This window comes from Pituophis catenifer, unplaced genomic scaffold (genome assembly GCF_029215685.1).
Source record: "Pituophis catenifer annectens isolate HBS135680 unplaced genomic scaffold, rPitCat1.0.hap2 SCAF_11, whole genome shotgun sequence".
In the NCBI taxonomy this organism is placed as follows: domain Eukaryota; kingdom Metazoa; phylum Chordata; class Lepidosauria; order Squamata; family Colubridae; genus Pituophis; species Pituophis catenifer.
Genome location: NW_027256891.1, coordinates 1,360,168 through 1,379,254, shown reverse-complemented (window position 1 = coordinate 1,379,254; position 19,087 = coordinate 1,360,168). Strand labels below are relative to the sequence as shown.

Sequence of the window (19,087 nt, the reverse complement as noted above, 5' to 3'; positions counted from 1 at the left end):
TGTTGCCCTCTCTTGTGAGTCTGCCTTTAGGCAAAGCACAAAGGACGACATTCTAGCAGTTTACTCTTAGCGAGCAGTGCATGCCTGTAGCAGGGAGGCTCTCCCTTGCTAAGCTCCAGGGGGCTGCTTGACAGCAAAGGAGGAGAATCTGATTAAGGTCCTTCCAATCTTAGTATCAGCTACACATGTCCCCTCACCCCTATTTGGACCAAGGCCGTGGAGAATGGCACAATTTTCTGGCAGTGGATAGTTGAATTCACCCCCTTGGATCCAGGTGAAGTGGTAATATCTGTTCTCTGCCAAAGTTCTGATTGAGGAGACAACCCCCCTTCTCTCAACTGGAAAAACACCACCCAATACTAATCTTGCATCAAAGATTCAGAAGTGGCTGAATTGTTGCACTTTGCAAGTTATGTTAAATTTTGGTTTGGGTAATAATGATCTATTGGGGGAAAAATTCACCATTAGATAGGCTTGCACAGTATACTGTTCATCAACCATAGTTAACAATCCACAATGATTTGGGTACACACACAAAATATGACTCAAGATGATGTGCAAACTTGGTCATTTGTAGAATTAAACAGATTTAACAGGAAAGAGCGCTTCATTCCCAAGAGTAAAGTAACTGCTGCTAAATTGAATAGTTACTAGACAATCCTGTTTCCAAAAGAGGCATTCAGAAGGCCAGCCACCATCACTGATCCCTCCCTCCCTCCCTCCTTTAAATTGAGTCTGCTCTTCCAGAGATGATAGCTGTCATCAATTCTCAAATGCAGGCAGACCCTAGCAGTCCAGATCCTATCAAGTTCAATAGAATTCATGCCCATGGAGGCTATTTTAGTTCCTTTGGTGCCACCACACTGCAGGAGGCCGGAAGTTTGGCCTTAATGAGCCTCACGTATTCTTAAACCACCGAAACACTTCTTTCAGTCTTCTCCCTTCCCTGTTTGTGTACTGGGAAGCCTGGATGGACTGGACCATTAAGTGGTGTTGACTACACCAGCAAGAGCCTTACTTGCCACCTGTGGAATAAAGTGAGTCGGTCCTACTCTCAGTCTTGCAAGTATCCTGTGACCTAAATGTGAGACTATCTTCAAGCAGAGAAGAAACCACTTCAGAGGGACTGACTGCGTTGAAATCGCGATTGCCCCTTTATCAGTATACAGTATATTAACTTGGAATGTATCGGTTAGAAGGGAAAACTTAAGAGCTTTCCAAATAATATTTTCTTCATTAAGCCACAGTTGGCTGGACTTGTACTTTTTTATGGCTCAGTGCAATTGTTTAAAAAGCATAATAGCTGAGCTCACAAGACACAGTATGGAAACTAAACCATACTATAATTTCATGATGCATTAACCTGGTCTCTGACAAACTGTGTTCTGCTCCTTTAAGAAATTCAGCTCTGTGAATAGTAAGTGTTTAATAACATTGGATAAATTGTTATGTGCAAGCGATACAAGACGGAATGGCTTTCCTCAAACAGCAAACTTTCTGGTGCATGGAGACGTCAGTTCCCAGAACATCCAGTTCTTGCTTGCAAGGAAACTCCAGGTTGCACTTCCTATACCTTTGAGTGGAAAAGTATTAGCAATATTGGTGCTATTCTGAGAAAAAAAACTAAATAGATAAGGTGGAACACTCTTCAGATCGCATCACTTAACAATGGAGTTCCCGTACCAATTACTATTGTTCACCAAGGGCCATCTATAGGTATGAGCTGATTTTGATAAAGATGGCCAGAAACCTGAAATATTGATGTTTCTTTTCTTGAGCAATATTTCTGCATTGTTGGGTCTCTTTACAAGAGATAAGAAGCCTATTAGGACATTTGGGGGGGGGTGTCTTTCTGGTGGAGAATTTGTGGCCCTCCACAAGTCGGAGGCATTGGACATGCTCAACCTTTTCTCAATACTTTGGGGAGACATGATAGCACTTAGACTTATATACCACTTCACGGTACTTTTACAGCCCCCTCTAAGCGGTTTACAGAGTCAGCCTCTTTTCCCCAACAATCCGGGTGCTCATTTTACCCACCTCGGAAGGATGGAAGGCTGAGTCAACCTTGAGCCTGGTGAGATTCAAACTGCCAAATTGCAGGCAGCCAGCAGAAGTAGCCTGCAGTACTGCATTCTAACCACTGTGCCACCCTGGCTCCTGATAACCTGAAGGGCTGAAATGGAGAAGAGGCAGAATTGTTCAGAGCTGCTCGAGATATAACCAGAAAGAAGGGGGTTAAAATGAATATGGAAGCCTATTTCATCCAATTGCTCCAGGTGAGATTTCCTTACTATCTAACCGTGAGCCATTCCGCCTTGGCAGTGCCCGAAGTACTTCAACCAGGAGCTTGGGTGGGCAGATCACTGGACACTCTGATTTTCAATCCTCCTTTATTTTATGAAAGGAGACGATGTTCAAGAATGCAATAAATAATTCTGACGGAAGAGAATATTTAGCTACAATATATTTTTCTAAGCAGAAAGTATCATTAAAAGAAAAATTTAACACATCATTTAATGTTCCAGCATAATAACATTTATAGAAGTGAAGGCACATTCTTGAGAAGACCATGACATATGCTCCACATAAACTAATATTGCACACGATTGCTTAAAGTTCTTTTTAGCTTTCTTTCAACGACCTTGGACTGGTTCCTGAAAATGGAATCAGCAGATCTGGGACTTCAGCTTTTGACTGCAGGAAGCAAAGAGGCAAAAACAGTTCTAGCTTTTTTAGAAAACAACCCCACGCAGTTAATTTTTCAAAGTGGAGAAAAAGGGAAAGGCATTTGCCTTCATTTGTGAAGGATAATTCTGATCACCACAAGGGCTCTGAAGAACGACTCTTGGCTGTTTTCTCAATTTACCCAAAACGTTTGGCCAACGGTGTCTGTCTCCGATGGGCCTCCTTAACAAGACTGGGAGGAGCAGCAGCAGGTAAAATGTCTGCCACCATGGAATATGCAGAACAGACATAAAAATCTTCAGAAATCCCCATCATAAATGCAATAAAACCAATTCTGCATTATTTTAATTTTGGATGCACTGAAGTATGTTTGCATAAGATATACAGGTAATCCTTGGCTTGTGACCAGTAAGACTTACAACTGTAAAGCACTACCAGCTGTCATAAAATGTCAGACACCCCACCCACCCACCCACCGTCAAATGACTTCATTTTGGGTGCTTGGCAACCAACTGGCTGAAGTGTCCGATGGTCATGTGACTGCAATTTGCAATGTTTTTTGGGAAAATGTCCATTCAGGAGAATGGATTCATTTAACAACCATGTGACTCCCTCAATCACTGCTTTAAAAACAATTGAAAAAGTGGGTTAGGTCATATGGGTGCCTCAATTTATGACTGTCATTACTTATGACCAAAATTTTGGTCTGAATGATGGCTGGAGCGAGAAGTCTGCTCTGGAAGCATCCCCCCTTTTGTGATTTGGGGAGCCTGCAAAAATGCTTGGACTGCAGCTTGCATTATAACCAGCCATGCTGCTGGATGAGGCCAGATGACGATGTCAGGAACCAGGAACGATGGGAAGCAAATCCGGTGCATTTTAAGAGGCTGGAGGCTGCCTTGGAAGATCTAAGAGGCTAAAGGACATTAAAAGCGCCATCGCTAACCCCGGCCTCCCTGAAGCACCTTCTTCAGCATTAAATTTTTTTTTAAAAAAAGGTCCTGCCTGAAATGCCTACAGGTGGAGACCAAAGGGAGATACGGATGCGCAGTATTTTAAAAGAAGTGGACACCAGCTGGGAAGGGAAAGAGAAGGGACTTTTTAAAAGCCAGATTAAAAAACGGGAAGGAAATCCTGACTTGCATATATGGCTGCATATACACTTTGTCTAATAATTTAAATAAATCAGAAAAACATGTTTCAAATACATGGAGCTAGCAGAAGCAAATAACCAAAATAAATACATATAAAGGAAATGCAAAGCTTGTTCTAAAATCTGCTTTTGAAGCTGTTTGGCTGACATCTGATCATTTAAGAATCCTGATAAACAGGTGTGCTTGAGGCAGGAAAGGGACTTTACATTTTGGGATGAGCATTGCACATTCAAAGCAAAGAAGCAACTTTTGGTTCTTTGAAACAAAGTCAAGTATAAAACCTTATTCACAAACAGGAATAACCAATAACCACCTTACCAAGGCATGCCAAGACGGCAGAGAACTGGAGGAGAAGAGAGATTGAGGAAAAAAAAGGGATGAAACGACGGAATTCAATTCACCAGGTGAATTTGCAGTTTTCATACTATGTCATACTATTCACCTGACTACGTTGAGGCATATTACTACTTACATTAATATATAATAACATGCCCCGCTCCGTGAACAGGATTTTTGATATACATTTAAAAAGCCCAAACTTTGTTCCGTCCCAAAAGCATCCATGCTGCTCTTCCCCCACAGCCTGGGCCAGCTGAGGGCTGCTCCTGTCATGGGCCCCTCTCGCTCTGAGGGTTTGGCCAGCAAGGAGGAGGAGAAAAGCTGTGGATATCGGGAGCCACAATCCACAGCCATCCGGAAAGGGCCCTCTTGGGCAGGGGTACGCCAGGCAGGAGCCCCGTTTCCTAACAACCTGATCAGCTAAGAGCAGAAGCAGGGCCTGGATAGTGAAAACTCGCTTCCAGCAGGCTCGGGAAGGGAGGAAATGTCTAATTCTCCCTGGACACAATCTTCCTTCCCACCCTCTCTTGGAGTCCTTAGTGGATGCAACGGGGCACGGAGGATGGTTTTTGTGTGCAACTCCCAGGAAAGATAAATAAATAGTGCAAGGCAGCCCTGGAAGTGGATTTTCACTAAGCTATGAAGAAGTTTGCAGTTCTTTCTTTGTGTATTGTCAGCACAATCCCTGCCATTTTCTGAGCCCCCCACCCCCTTTTTTTCCAGAGGCCACTCCCAGAGGGCTAAAAGAGGAGGAAGGATTTTGAAAAGCTGTGGCTTGGGCGCTGTTTCTCCAGCTGGGTATTCCAAAGGGGTATTAAAATGCCTAAATTGGGTGACTTAAACCGAACTGAAAATTAAGTAAACCGTTTTTTTCATGAACTTTGATCCTGATAGGTGTATCTCACCACTTTAAATGAAGACAAGTCCATGATCAAGTAAAAAGCCCTGATCTTTCAGGGCTAATTCTTGCAATTCTCACTAATTCAAAATTAGGAAAGCAACAAGGCATCTGCAAGGCCCATTTTGTTCTCCAGGCAGCTGTTCGCAATCAAGCCAAATCTTGTCCTTTGAAGGCAGCTGTTGGAGGGAGGAGGGTGCAAGAGCCCCCTGCCTCTGGACCCTCTCAGCTAACATGATAGAAACCCATGAGCACAACAGGGAGGCAAGTGGCAATCTCAGGTCTTTAGGGGTCTGGACGATGTTCAGAGGAAAAAGGAAGAGCTGGTTTTGCTGGACTCCCACACAAAACAAGAAGGGGAGAAACTTGAGGAGTGTAAAGGGGTGGCACAGCTTTGATTCCTGCTGACCAACAGAGTCTGTTCCGGCATTCTTCACAAGCTACAAGTGAGAGCGGGACAGATGAGATGGAGGACCAGGGCCCTCAGGAGGAGGAGGGTCCGGTCCAGGGTTGGCCAAGAAGGACCGCTCTGCTTTTTCTTTCCCAGCTCCAGACGTGGCCTTTCCTGAGAATGCCTCTGCTTGGGTGGAGTAGAAGTAAGGCACGCTTCTTTGGCAAATGGGGAAATAACATCAAGACCTGCTGGTAGCAGCCAGAAGATACCCTTATTTTGACTTCTTCCCCAAGAAATCAACTTGAAAAGCAACTCAGTATTGTAGCTCCGGGTTCTGCTCCATTCTGGAATCTTTTGTCCCGTTCTGGCTGCTAAGAGGGGCAAAACAGTGTAGAACACGCTGATCTCCCTGGGGGGAGTCGACCCCTTGGCCCTGCTCCACCTCTTCAGACGGTCGTGTCGTCTTCCTCCCGGGAATCCCCAACCAGAAGCGAATGCTTGTCGGGCTCGCTCAGGGCAATGTTGCTGAGGGAGTGCTTGTCGGAGAAGAGGGAGCTGATGGAGGCTTGGCTGTAGTGGATAATTCGGTCCATGAGGCTCAGTTTCGGAGACCCTGGTCCAACATCGTCGATCCCAATATGGACACTGATTTCTGACGCGCTCTTGCACCTCACCTGGGTGCGGGCATGGCGCTCGTACTTCTCGCAGGTGGGCTTCTTATAACTAAAGGGGAACACAGGCCAGATTGGTGGGTGGTTTCATGAAAACTCGAGCCAGGGACTGCCGAGCCAGACCTTACAGCCCCGGGAGCCCCATGTGTGAGGCTGACCTTTCTGGCACTTTCTCTGGCTATGGCTTTGTAGCCTCAAAACATTTTCCTACCTGCTTTAAGCATATCGTTTACTAAACCTTTTGTTTAATATGACATTATTACAAGCTTTCCTTGCCCAGAGCACTGTGAAGGGAGCATGGTTCCCTCCCCCCCCCCCCAGGAGAAGGCCTCTTCTGATCCCAGCCTGCTTTGTGTGGTCTTGCATTCAGCTCCTCCTAAAGCTCCACTTTCATCCACCCACCAGCGCCCATCCAGAGAGCAACTTCCCCATCCTCCACATCCAGCCCTCTCACGACAGGATGTGGCCCACGAGGAAGGCCAGCAACTACAAAGATCCTGGCTTCTCCTCCTCATTTAGCGAAAGGCCAGGCCCTGGGTGGCCTTTCGCTCACAGAGATCCCCCCAAAAGGAGCCCCTCACCCTCTCTCTCCTGCACAAGGCACCCGGTGGGGCTCCTCCCCTCCTGCCTGCAGAGCTACTCACAGTTTTAGCAGCAGAGAAGACAACACAACGGACACAGAGGAGGCCGCCATCGCTGCAGAGCCCATCCAAGGCTGCAGAACCAAACCAATCGGCAGGAAGACACCTAGGGCCAAGCACGCCAGAGTTCAAAGGAGCGCCGAAACTCAAAGACACGGAGCGGGAAGCATTTTCACAACTACTTCCTGTCACTGGGGGGGGGGGGGGAGGAGAGGTAGGGGAGAAACTAGAACCCAAATTGAAAAGAGGGGATTTAGGAAGCCACTTGCACAGAAGAAATTTCTTACCCCAAATTTATTATGTCTGACTAAACTCAAGAATTCCTCCTTTCTCTCCCTAAACTAACTGAAGCAAAATGGGAGGAAACTCTGGAATTTGATGTCCCTCTTAATGCTTCTTTTCTCAGGTATCATTTCCTGCAGCTTTTTGCTTTACCGATTAGCTCTGTGCACATACATTTAGAGACCTTTTGTGGAGGACACCACGCAGCAGTTCAACACCCAGAAATGCTACATACCTGCAGCGACAGGAATACCAATAAGATTGTATATGAGAGCAAAGACAAAGTTGATCCGTATCCTTCTAACAGTTTTCCGTGATAAATCTATGCTTGCCACCACATCCAGCAAATCATTCTGCAAAATATGTTGTTTCAGAAATTACTTAACAGGATTAATTCTATCAATCAACGCTTCAGATTCCTGGTAACTTAATGAAGCTGCATCCCTTTCTGGACCTCAGCTAACTCAACACCACTGGACCATTTTAGAAAGTGCACATATGACCAAAGAACGTAGGGGGCAGGCTGGACAACCCGTAAGGCCCCTTCCCTGAAGGAGTCCTCCTGGGCCCCTTCCACCAAGCCCCTCGGATTCCCCCGTAGCTTTTCCTCTCAATTCCAGAAAGGAAATGCACAAATCCATGGCAGAGTCTTCCCCTCCACCGCACAACTTACCCTGATCAAAACCACATCAGCTGCTTCTATAGCCACGTCTGTGCCTGTGCCGATGGCAATGCCAACATTAGCCATGGCCAGGGCTGGGGAATCATTGATGCCATCGCCCACCATAGCCACCCGTTTCCCTTCTTCCTGCAGTTGCCTCACTTTGGCAACTTTGTGGGAGGGGAGCACCTCGGCAAATACTTTTGTGATGCCAACCTAAAAGCAAAAGAGAGAAGGCTGAAAAACCCCAAAGGACGCACACCGGGGCAGCACCGGGCTCCAGAATCAGGTTGAGCCAAGGTCCCCTTTCAAGAGGCTCTGGTCTTCCCAAGGCCTATCTCCAGTCACCAGTGAGGGCACCAAGATACGTTAAATGAAAATATGCCATAAACCGACTGCATGGTGAAGCCTTGGAGGCGTCCAGGAAACCCTCAGGAATCCAGGAGCTTACCTGAGAAGCAATCGACCTGGCGGTTTTGCCATTGTCCCCCGTCATCAGAACCACCTCCAAACCCATCCCCTTCAGAGTCCGCACAGCAAGATCCGCTTCGGGCTTCACGGTGTCAGCAATGGCTACTAGGCCACACAACTCCCCTAGGAGACAAACGTGTTCCCGTGATGCCTCCAGAAAAGACCTACTTTTCCCTTATGTTCCTGCCTAAACTGACTTAGTCGTGTTTTTATCTTATATTGGTAAATTACAGTAAAACAATCAGTGTGTTGATTGCTGTGATCTAACCACAATTTTTGAGTCAGGCAGCCTATAAGCTTAAAGAGTACAAAAATTGTCCACTTGGTTAGTTGCTACAAGATCACACAGGCTGACTACAAACAACAGCCTGACAAAGTAGCAACAAAGGTGCATTGGAAGATCATAAATTTTAAAAATATATCTTGTTGCATTTATATGAATGATTTGCACTTATATGAAGGATATGAAGGATTTCCAGGAACCAAAATTACTTAAAGTCAAATATGTGGTTAGTATTAAGAGAGAAAAAAGTCTTGCTTAGCCTTGCTTCAGGCCCCAGAACCAGTCAAGATGCCAATGGAGGCTCAAGGGCTACTTCACTCTTTTTGCAATTGTAAATACTGAAACAAGGTACAGATCCACAAATGGGCTGAGACAGGGGCAGCAGTGAAGAATCAAGAGGGGGCAAGATTTCTCATTTTTAGGCAAAATAAATGTGTCAAACTTAATAATTATTTCAGCTTTTTATTGCAGGAAAAATGTGAAAAAATCACACATCCATAAAATCAGTCTTTAGAAATATACATTCACGGGAAATGATAGTGTATATGTCTAGGGAGGGCGCAATTTGCACATCATGACACACCTTCACAGAGAATAAACCGACATTTGTTTAAGCAAATGGAAGCAAGAATCCAAGCTAAGCTTAACCCTGGTTCATTGTGGCATTCAATTTAGGCCAACATATGATTGAAATTCCAATGAAACAAACAGAATATTTTATTATTTCTAAAAGAGTTTAGTAAGAATAAATTTACTTATTTATTTATTAAATTTATTTGCTGACCATCTGGTATTGAAACAACTTTGTTGAATATTTGAAGGCAAGACTATTGGATAGTATATATATTTGCAGTAATTAAGAGAGAAATAGTCAATGACAATGGTTAACTAAGTTTAGACTGCCAAATGATTGTGCATTTATGTTTATTGTAAATGCAATAAACACACCTAAATAGACATTCAGAAATTCTCTGGAGTTTTATTCATTATTTAGAATTGTTATGAGGTGCATCTCTGGCAATAATAATTTTGGCAATAAAATCAATGAACATTTCTATCCTGCCCAACTGTTTCAACACATCCGGTTACATGTCCTTTCGGCCTTTTCCAACTAAAATACTGAATAGCCCGATCCTCAAACTTACCATCCACAGCTATAAGAACTGCTGTGCGGCCTCGGCGTTCGTGCTCCGTCATGGCTTCGTCAATATCACTTCTGAGAAGAAGGCCGTTCCTAGACATCCACTCTCGGTTTCCAATGAGGACAGAATATTTGTGCGACGTCCATGTGTCTGGAAGGAGAACTTCCATTATCCAAAAAAGAGGATCAATTTAACACTAAGAACAGTGTTCGTGAAGGGCAGCCAAAAATCTGAAGTATGTTGCACCCTTTCAGGCTAATGAACGTTATTCAAAGATATGGGATTTAGAATCAGTCCTTTTTCCATCCTGGACTAACGGTTGTCCAATATTGGCGCTCCTGCAAGCCTGGGAGGCAATCGGTTCCATTGACTAGCGGTCCTCCCTGTTAGGGAGATTCCCCTCAGTTCCAGGTTGGATCCCTCCCTGAGTAGCTTCCACCGCAGCTTTTTGTTGTGTCCTCAGATGCTTTGGAGGATAAATCATCAGGCAAAACATACCTAGTCCCCTTAGCTACCCATGGTACAGTGTAGCCTCCAGGCCCCTAATCCTCTTTGTTGCTCTTCTCTGCACTCTTTCTCGGGTCTCAGAATCTTTTTTGCATTGTGGTGGCCAGAACTGGCTGCAATGTGCCAGGTGTGGCCTTACTAGCGCAGTATGCAGAAGTACTCTCACTTCTTGTGATCTTGATGCTGTCCTTCTGTTAATGCAATCTAAGACTGCATTGGCTCTTTTGGAAAACTGTAGCACACCCCCGGCTCCCATGCAGGGGTGGACCATGAGGACCCCTAGATCTGTCTCACAGGTACTACTGATGTTCATAAGGTATACCTCACAACAGATGCACAAAAGGAATAATAGTCATCAAAACAAGGTTTCAAAACAAGGACAAAGTAGCATCGGGCCATTTCAATCTCTCAGGACACCCCATAGCAGAGCTCAAAGATCCCATTATTGGGGGGGGGGGAAGAAGCATTAATAATTGAGGGAGAGGTTGCTGAACTCACGTACACTGCGCTATCTTAGGAAATCTCTTTATACAATAGTTAATTGATAAAGTCTCACATGCATCCTGAATCTTCATCACTGAACCATTTTCTTCCTTTCTACTCCCTATCTCATCATCATTTAACCCGTACATCAGTCTAATTATTCTATCTAATCAAGGAAGCTGCAGCTCACAAAAGTTTCTGCTTTTTAAATAATATGTTAATTGGAAAAGATGCTACCAAACTCTTACTGATATTTATTAAATAATAAATGGCCCTGCTCACGAATGGCAAGTTTTTAAGAATCTTTATTCCTTTCTCGCTAAGGAATGAATGAGACCAGAACTACCTGAGCACATGATTGTCCATAAATATGCTTAGAGCCAGTGAATAAAAACAAAAATCAATGTGTCTCTGGTTGGACTGATGCCATCTTATGCCTAATTACGTTTCCATGTATGTGAACTTCCTTGTCTTCCAAAAAAATCAGCTGCCCCTCCCATCTGCAGAATGAAAGGAAAGCCCCTGGAAGCTACTGAACATCCCATTCTGCAAAGCCAACCGCATTTGCTTCAACAGTCACAGAATAAACTAGTCTTAGAAAGGTGGTAAGGAAGACAATAGCCTGGATCAGCGGTCACCAACTGGTGGTCCATGAGAAAATTTTGGTGGTCCGTAGAAAAATGATTTGCATTTTTATTATTGCACTAAATCAGGGGTCCTCAAACTACGGCCCCTGGGCCGGATACGTGCAATGAATGTTTGTGTTGCTGCAGAGAGTCTCCCCCTTCAGGGTCTTTTTGTGTGGGTCGGAGGGGGGCAGAAATTCCGACTTGGAGGTCTGCTTTGGCCTCCTGGTGGGGGGTTTTGGGCGAAGGCTGGAGGGAAATGCCACTGGTGGCAAAGAGCCGGAGAGCCTTGTTCCAGTAGGACTGCATCATGGCCTGGAACTGGCTGACCATCTCAGCCTGCTGAGCCTCCAGGCGCCGGTACCTGGTCTTGCACTCCCGCAGGTCTTCCCTCTGCTTGGAAAGCCTATGCTCCTAGTCCTCAGTGAGGTGCTTCTGCTGAGCCTCCTTCTCGGCCAGATCCAATTTGAACTGAGCCAGCTGTTTTGCCAACTCTTTCTCATGGTGGCTGCTTAGCTCCAGCAACTGCTTCCAGTTGGGGCCCTAAGGAGCCCTGGTGGGGAGGCGAGGAGTGGCTGGCAGGAGAGGGGTGAGTAGAGGCTGGCGAGGCGCCCCTCAACATGAGTGACACTGAATTAGCCACATCCACCCAGTCACATGACCACCTAGCCATGCCCACCCAGCCGGTCATTAGGCAGATCATATTAGTGGTCTGCAGGATTTAAAATTATGAATTTAATGGTCCCTGAGGTCCGAAAGGTTGGTGACCCCTGGCCTGGATCATCATTTAAAATTTGAAAAAAGAGCCCCCATGGGCCTGGGGATTGTGCATTTCTCCCCTTTGCCACAGGGCTGAACACACCTTACTTTCAGTTCTGCCTAGGAGTAATCTTCTTCTACATGAGAATTGGAAAATGAAGCCCAAAGTAAATCCCATTCTCAGAACATGTGGGCCAGTAAAGCCCAGGAAAAGCTACAAGATAATCCTGCCCAACTGTCCTTTGCTTTCTGGGTCTTCAAATTGGACTGTCAACCCCCCCCCCACACACACACACAAAAGGATCCCTTCAACTCTTGTACTCCAATTACATAAAGCAGGCTATTTCATGGGCATCGCAATGTACTGTCCGTGTGCCAACTGGAAAGCAGAATCTCTGAAGCAGTGTAAATCCCTGCCCACTAGGCAGCTTCCAGTTGGGGCAACAAAGGAACATTTTATTCACATGGTTGGGTTTGGCTGTGAATTAACACAGAATGAATGAGGAAGCGTTACCACACAGCTGTCTTACAAGGCCAGTCCAGAAAACGGAACTTGTTGGTTTTGGGGCCCCCTCCTCTCTCCAGAAGCCAAATCCTTGCCAGGAACACAAGCTCCCATTTACCAGACATGCATGTCACACGTGGACTCACCTGGCACCTGCTCATTGATGATCAAAGCTGGCTGCATGAGGGGCTCAGCCTTCTCCTCCATGCTCACTAGGGCAGCGTTCCTGACATTGGTCTCTTCCACAGTTTCACTCTTGCTGCGGAGTAAGGCTTCAATATTGGTAACTTTACAGCTAATACCACAGCCGGGCACCACCTGGAAATCAGTGCACGTCCCAAGGATATCTGCATCCAATTCCTAGAGACACGAAAGGACCACATAACAATAAGCTCACCTGGGCAAAACCAGGACCATCATCTGAAACAAGAGTTCCACATCCAGATCCCAATAGCACTAGCAATAGCACTTAAGACTTATATACCGCTTCACAGGTGGTTTACAGAGTCAGCCTCTTGCCCCCCAAAATCTGGGCCCTCATTTTACCCACCTCAGAAGGATGGAAGGCTGAGTCAACCTTGAGCTGGTGAGGCTCAAACTGCCGACAGTTGGCAGTCAGCAGAATTAGCCCGCAATACTGCATTCTAACCACTGCACCACCACGGCTCCAATGTAAAATGTGGGAATAAAATATAGGGGTGCTTGAAGCAATAATAAGTCTTCCCAAATCTGGAGGACATGAGGAATGAAGACCTCCAAGAGGGACATCTGCAGGCAATTTTGAATTATATGCCCCAAGTATCTGAATACTTTAGTAGCAAACTCGTTGGATTGCTAAAGGAGATAGTGGAAGGTTTAGAGAAAGGGTCCCCAACCCCCAGGCCGAATTAGGCCATGCAAATGGCTGGCTGGAGCGTGCACAGCTCAACTTGTGTGAGTGCAGACTGGTAGGCACCCCCACGCGTGCACGCCAGCCCGTTGCTCGTGTGGCCTAGTTCTCCTCTCTACCACCACCACCACCCCAGCCAGACTGCCAAGCCACAAAGTTTGGGGACCACCGATTTAAAAGGCATGTCTAGCCACTCTTAGTTTCATCTGTGAGATTGAGGAATTATTCGGAAACTCTGTATTCAAACTAAATGCAGCAAAGAAGAAACAACTACAAGGAAAAATGAAACCCTAAAGGAAGACCAATGGCATCATGTCACTCAGAGGACAAAAAAAAAAAAAAAAAAAACCTCAAGAAGACTGTCGAACAATTTCATTGACTGGAAATGAAAAATTTCATATCCTCCCCTGGAAGAAAGACACAGACAGCTGCAGTCAGCTCTTCATCAAGTGCTCCGTAATAGGAAGAAAAGTGGCTCAGACGGTCACAAAGAGGAAGAGTCCACCGAGTTCCCCAAAGAGAAAAAAGCACGTGGGGCTGATTGGTGACTCACTTCTCAGAGGAAGAGAATCAGCAATCTGTAGACCGGACAATCTACATCAAGGGTTGCCTCCCGGGTGCAAATATGTAACAGAAAGGCTTACGCAATTCATCAACCCCACTGATTATTATCCCTTTCTCATCTTCCATGTTGGGAAGAGAGATACCAGTAAGGGCCTGAAATCCGTATCAAAGGGTTATGAAGAATTAGTGTAAGCCAAAACAAACAATTGTGCCTGGCCAAGACTAACTCCCCACGGCTTCTCCTTAAGTCCCTCCTTGTGAGAAGGCTTGGGGCGACCTCCTTCCCAGCAGTCTTGCAGCCCTTCTCTGGGCTTGCCTACGCTCTGCTCTCTGTGCCTCCTCAGAGGGGATCTGCTGCCTCTCAGCAGCACTGCCAGTCAGCAGCCGATCCTCCCGTGTCTTTGAGGGCAGGTAGCTCCCCATTCAGTCGACCACCTCCCCCAATGCCTAAGGGGCCTGGGACAGCATCATCCTCACTCCCCGGCCTCTCTAGATATGCCAAGGGATTCGGGCCATCCCCGGCAGATGCCTCTTAGTTCCAACTGCCCCTCCTTCTCCTCTGAACTGGGCTCCGATGGGGCCATGACTCTCATCCCTGCAGAGATTAGACTGCTCCCAACTTTGACACTCTTCTGAAGCCCTGATTTTGCCAATGGGCTTGAGGAACCCAGAGTGGGATGGAGCCCATCAAGGGGTTTGTTTGATTGACTGATTATTGTTGTCAGATTTTTTTTGGGGGGGGGGAGGATTGCTTTTTATTGTTTTTTATATTGGGCTTTTATCTCTGTATGCTACCCATGTCGCTGAAAGTGAGTTGGGTGGCCATGGAAAATTTCTTATAAATAAATAATCAATTTTCAAAAGAAACAGACCCGACAAAAGAGATAAAGGATCTGAAGGCTAAATCATATGACAAATGCTTGAGGACCTAGATAGGTATCTCTAGCGGCAAAGAGAAGGATTAGATGGGACGTGATAACTGTCTTCCAGGACTTGAGGGGCTTCTGACAGAGACGAAAGGGGTGACCTGTTCTCCAAAGGACCGGAGGGCAGGACAAGAAGGAATGGGTGGAAATCCATTAAAGAGAGATTCAACCTAGAACTAAGGAAACATTTTCTGACAGTGAGAACAATGAATGAATAGAAGACTTGACTCCCAGAGTTGTGAAGGTTCCATCACTGGAGGTTTTCAAAAACAGACTGGGCAACCATTCGACCGAGATGGCATCAGGTCTCCTGCCTTAAGCAGGGGGTTGGCCCAGAGACCCCCCCCCCGAGTTCCCCTCCAGCCCTAGGATTCTACGTTCTGCGATCTGCTCTTCTACCTGTTTGCAGTATTTTGTGATTGCTGCTCCTAAAGGGTGCTCACTGTGGCTCTCCGCTGTTCCCACCAGGGCCAAGACTTTCTTGCGTGGTATCCGGTTACTCTCCACTAGCATCTTCATCTGCATCACCACTGGAGTTCCATGGGTGATGGTTCCTGTTTTATCAAACATCACAACTTTTACCTGCAAAACACCCACAGAATATCCACAGAACTTTAGAGTTGTAAACAGCAGCAAATAGTCTGTGGGGAGGATTCATAACGTTCTTGGACAAAGGTAAGAGGTGAGACCTTTTTGCCTCTGCCACTCAACCAAAAAGGACATTCCATTTTCTCACCTTGTGTGCCATCTCCAGCGGTTCTCCGCCTTTGATCAAGATGCCATTTTGGGCTCCTACGCCAGTTCCCACCATCACAGCAGTTGGAGTTGCTAATCCCAAGGAACAAGGGCAGGCAATACACAGCACGGTGATGGAGGCTTGAAAAGCAAAGCGGATCACGACCTCTGCTTTGGAAATGCTCTTATTATAGCCCTGTTGGCACACAGAGAGACGACTGGATGGGCACTTATTTTAAAGAAAGTCACAGTTTGATGAGGTCACGTGCTGCCTTAAATGTGGTTTCTTTGGCTTCAAAGTAATATAATATGGGAACTCATCAGTTGTGGCATATAAATAGGGTGTATAGTTTAGCATTTTGCATTAACCCAGCCAACTGTAATTTATTCAATTGACCACAGATTTGTGTGAAGTGTGAATCTAATGTCTTGATTTTACATATCATCTGTGTATGTGTGAAAGAATGCAGTTCTTGTCATGGGGAGGGGGTAGAAGGTTATGAAACAGTAAAGGGAGAAGTAACAGCAACACAGAAAGAGGAAAGTGTGGGAAACAAACTCAAAATAACTCTGCCTTGATGTGGCAGAGGAAAATTCTGATAAGACTTTCAGGACTCTGCTACCTCCCCTACAGCAAAGGCCTACAAGGACCAATGTGGCCTCATAGGCCAATGTGGCCACTAAATTATCAGACTAGTGTCAGACACCGAATGTCAGCAAAGAGAAACATTCAAGGAATACATTTCAACCTCCTGCTGCAACTTCCAAAGGCTGCATAAAGGAAGGTACAATAGTAAGCATATCAATAATCACCATGAATACAACTAAACATTGTGATCCAGCATTAAAATATATCACAGAAAGTGTGAGTTTGCATTGCCTCTGTATACAATTTATTCTTCATTAAGCAGGTGATCAACTGATGGTCAAAAGGGCCCTTTCCCGCTCTGAGACCTATAAAATAAGAGTTCCTTTGTGCAAGCACAGATCATTTTCTTCTTGACTCCTTTTAAGCGTGGTGTTTTCCAGCCACATCTTCAGGGAACTTTATTAGCGATTATCAGCATTTAGAAGATAATCAGAGCCTTGATGGTACAGTGGTTAATGTACCCTGTTATTAACACAGCTGCCTGCAATTTCTGCTGGTTCGAATCTCTCCAAGGCTCAAGGTTGACTCAGCCTTCCATCCTTTCTAAGGTAGGTGAAATGAGGACCCAGTTTGTGGGGGCAATAAGCTGACTTTGTATAAAAATATATACAAAAGAATGAAGGCTATTGCTTAACGCATTGTAAGCCGCCCTGAGTCTCCGGAGAAGGGCGGCATATAAATCAAATTAAAAAAAAAAAAAAAATCATAAATCACATTTAAATATTGGGCAAAAATCAGCAAAAATGTAAATGCAAGTAATGCAGGCAAAGCAACATTTTAAAAACACCACTCTATGAAGCAATGCATCTGAATCGTATTTCCTTTTTTTTTGCTATTTAAATTCAAATTAATCTATCATACATAATATAGAGAATATGAACAATAGCAAAAAAGGAAATCTTTCGGTTAATTAGATTTTGCGGGTCATTGCTTTACAAAAATTAAAAACGAAAGGAAAGAAACTTACAAGAAAATAGGTTTCTACCACTTGAAAATTGACAAAGCCAATCACAATCCAAGCAAGAAGTGTAATCACAGAAACACCAACAATGAAAGGAACAAAATAGCCACTCAGTTTGTCAGCGAACTGCTGAATTGGTGCCTAAAGCAAGGGAAAGAGAGAAAAAGAAGCAACATTAATTCTAGAAGTCTTTTTTGAGGCTGAGCTGGTTTGGGTTTTAGCCTGCAGATTTGTAATAAATAACATACACGATTTTTAGTGAGAAAGGGTATTTAACTCATACTTTGCTGATGCTATAATTATTGGCAGGGCCAAAAAAAAAAAAAAAAGGAGACACAGAATTTTGCTGAAATCTCACTGCATAGACCAGTTTGGCATGTTACATAGCCATATACTGCAAATAACTTTAAGCTACCCACTTGCTGTCTAGAATCACGGCCGTCAGACAGGAGAGAAACCTAAAGGTGTTCATCTGAATACCTTTGATGTCTGAGCTTCTTCCACAAGCTTTACGATCTGGCAGAGGGTAGTGTCAGACCCAACATGGGTTGCCGAGATCAACAGGGATCCATTCTGATTAATCGAACCTGCTATGACTGAACTTCCAGGTTTTTTCATCACCGGCATCGCTTCACCTATATAGATCAGAAACAAAACAAAATAGAGGCCGCTCTTTGACAATTTGACAAGAGCCTTGGTAGTACAGTGGTTTAATGCACCCTGTAATTAACACAGCTGCCTGCAATTTCTGCAGGTTCGAATCTTACCAGGCTCAAGGTTGACTCAGCCTTCCATCCTTTCTAAGGTAGGTGAAATGAGGACCCAGTTTGTGGGGGCAATAAGCTGACTTTGTATAAAATATACAAAAGAATGAAGGCTATTGCTTAACGCATCGTAAGCCGCCCTGAGTCTCCAGAGAAGGGCGGCATATAAATCAAATTAAAAAAAAAAAAAAATCTCTCTCCCCAGCCCGGAGTCTAGGGCCCATGAAAACCCATTCCGGCTTGCCTGTGATAAGTGATTCGTCTACCATCGAGTGTCCTTCAACCACTCGGCCATCCACGGGAAACTTGCCGCCTGGGACCACCTTCACGATGTCACCCCGCTGAACTAGCTCAACATCCACTTGCTCTTCGCTGCAGAGAAATCAGAACAGTCAAGACTCAGCGATGGAATCCATGTAGCAGTTCAGATTGTTAAATCCTGAACAACAGAACTCCCTTTTCTTTTAAATTCCTGTCCAAAGTCTTCTTCATCTGCAGGAGGCTAGAGTAATGTAAAGAAATCCCCAGCTGAAATTATGTTTTGGGGAGTTTATATGAAATTCAAGTCAGGTTGCTACTCTTCTCTCATTTACAAATATTTATAATTTACACTGAACAGCATGCATGCAGTGGTGCAGTACAAATGTAAAGACTACAAGGAAATTACAGGGGATGAAGCACTGCAGCATATAAATATTTCATTAAAAAGCCACCACAGAACTGGAAATACCTCATGAGGATATTATCTGCACCCAAAGTAACAATAGTTGCTTCTGTTGCTTGTAGTGAAATTAGCTTCGCAAGGGCCTCCGATGTTTTACCCTAAAAAAGATTAAAAAGTGTTTTACGTTCAAAGCACCATAGAAATGCATTGCAAGCATCAAAATCATCGGTTAAGCACAAAGTCTTTAACCACAAGAGTTTCCTCACAAACTAGCAAGGAAAGAGAAAATCTAAGTTCCACGGAAAGCATAATCTCTCCTTTCATCAGCATTTATTTTTAGGAGTGTGACATTTGTTTGAAATAAGATGCTGAGCTTGTCGATTGAAAAGTCCACAGTTCGGCGGTTTGAATCCCTACTGCCGCATAACGGG

The 19,087-nt window shown here is 44.9% G+C and overlaps 1 protein-coding gene across 1 annotated transcript in view; it reads right to left on the bottom strand.

Moving 5' to 3' along the window:
* Positions 1-4,345: 4,345 nt before the first annotated feature.
* ATP7A (ATPase copper transporting alpha) overlaps positions 4,346-19,087 on the bottom strand; it is a 36,489-nt gene continuing 21,747 nt past the window's right edge. The window contains exons 11-23 of the mRNA XM_070952176.1: positions 18,723-18,814; positions 18,237-18,364; positions 17,709-17,863; positions 17,235-17,369; positions 15,620-15,814; positions 15,283-15,465; positions 12,651-12,864; positions 9,628-9,774; positions 8,180-8,322; positions 7,741-7,944; positions 7,303-7,420; positions 6,789-6,891; positions 4,346-6,196 (exon numbers count right to left, since the gene is read on the bottom strand). Coding sequence (XP_070808277.1) covers positions 5,920-6,196; positions 6,789-6,891; positions 7,303-7,420; positions 7,741-7,944; positions 8,180-8,322; positions 9,628-9,774; positions 12,651-12,864; positions 15,283-15,465; positions 15,620-15,814; positions 17,235-17,369; positions 17,709-17,863; positions 18,237-18,364; positions 18,723-18,814 — 2,094 coding nt within the window. The 3' untranslated portion in view covers positions 4,346-5,919. The remainder of the gene's footprint in view (positions 6,197-6,788; positions 6,892-7,302; positions 7,421-7,740; positions 7,945-8,179; positions 8,323-9,627; positions 9,775-12,650; positions 12,865-15,282; positions 15,466-15,619; positions 15,815-17,234; positions 17,370-17,708; positions 17,864-18,236; positions 18,365-18,722; positions 18,815-19,087) is intronic.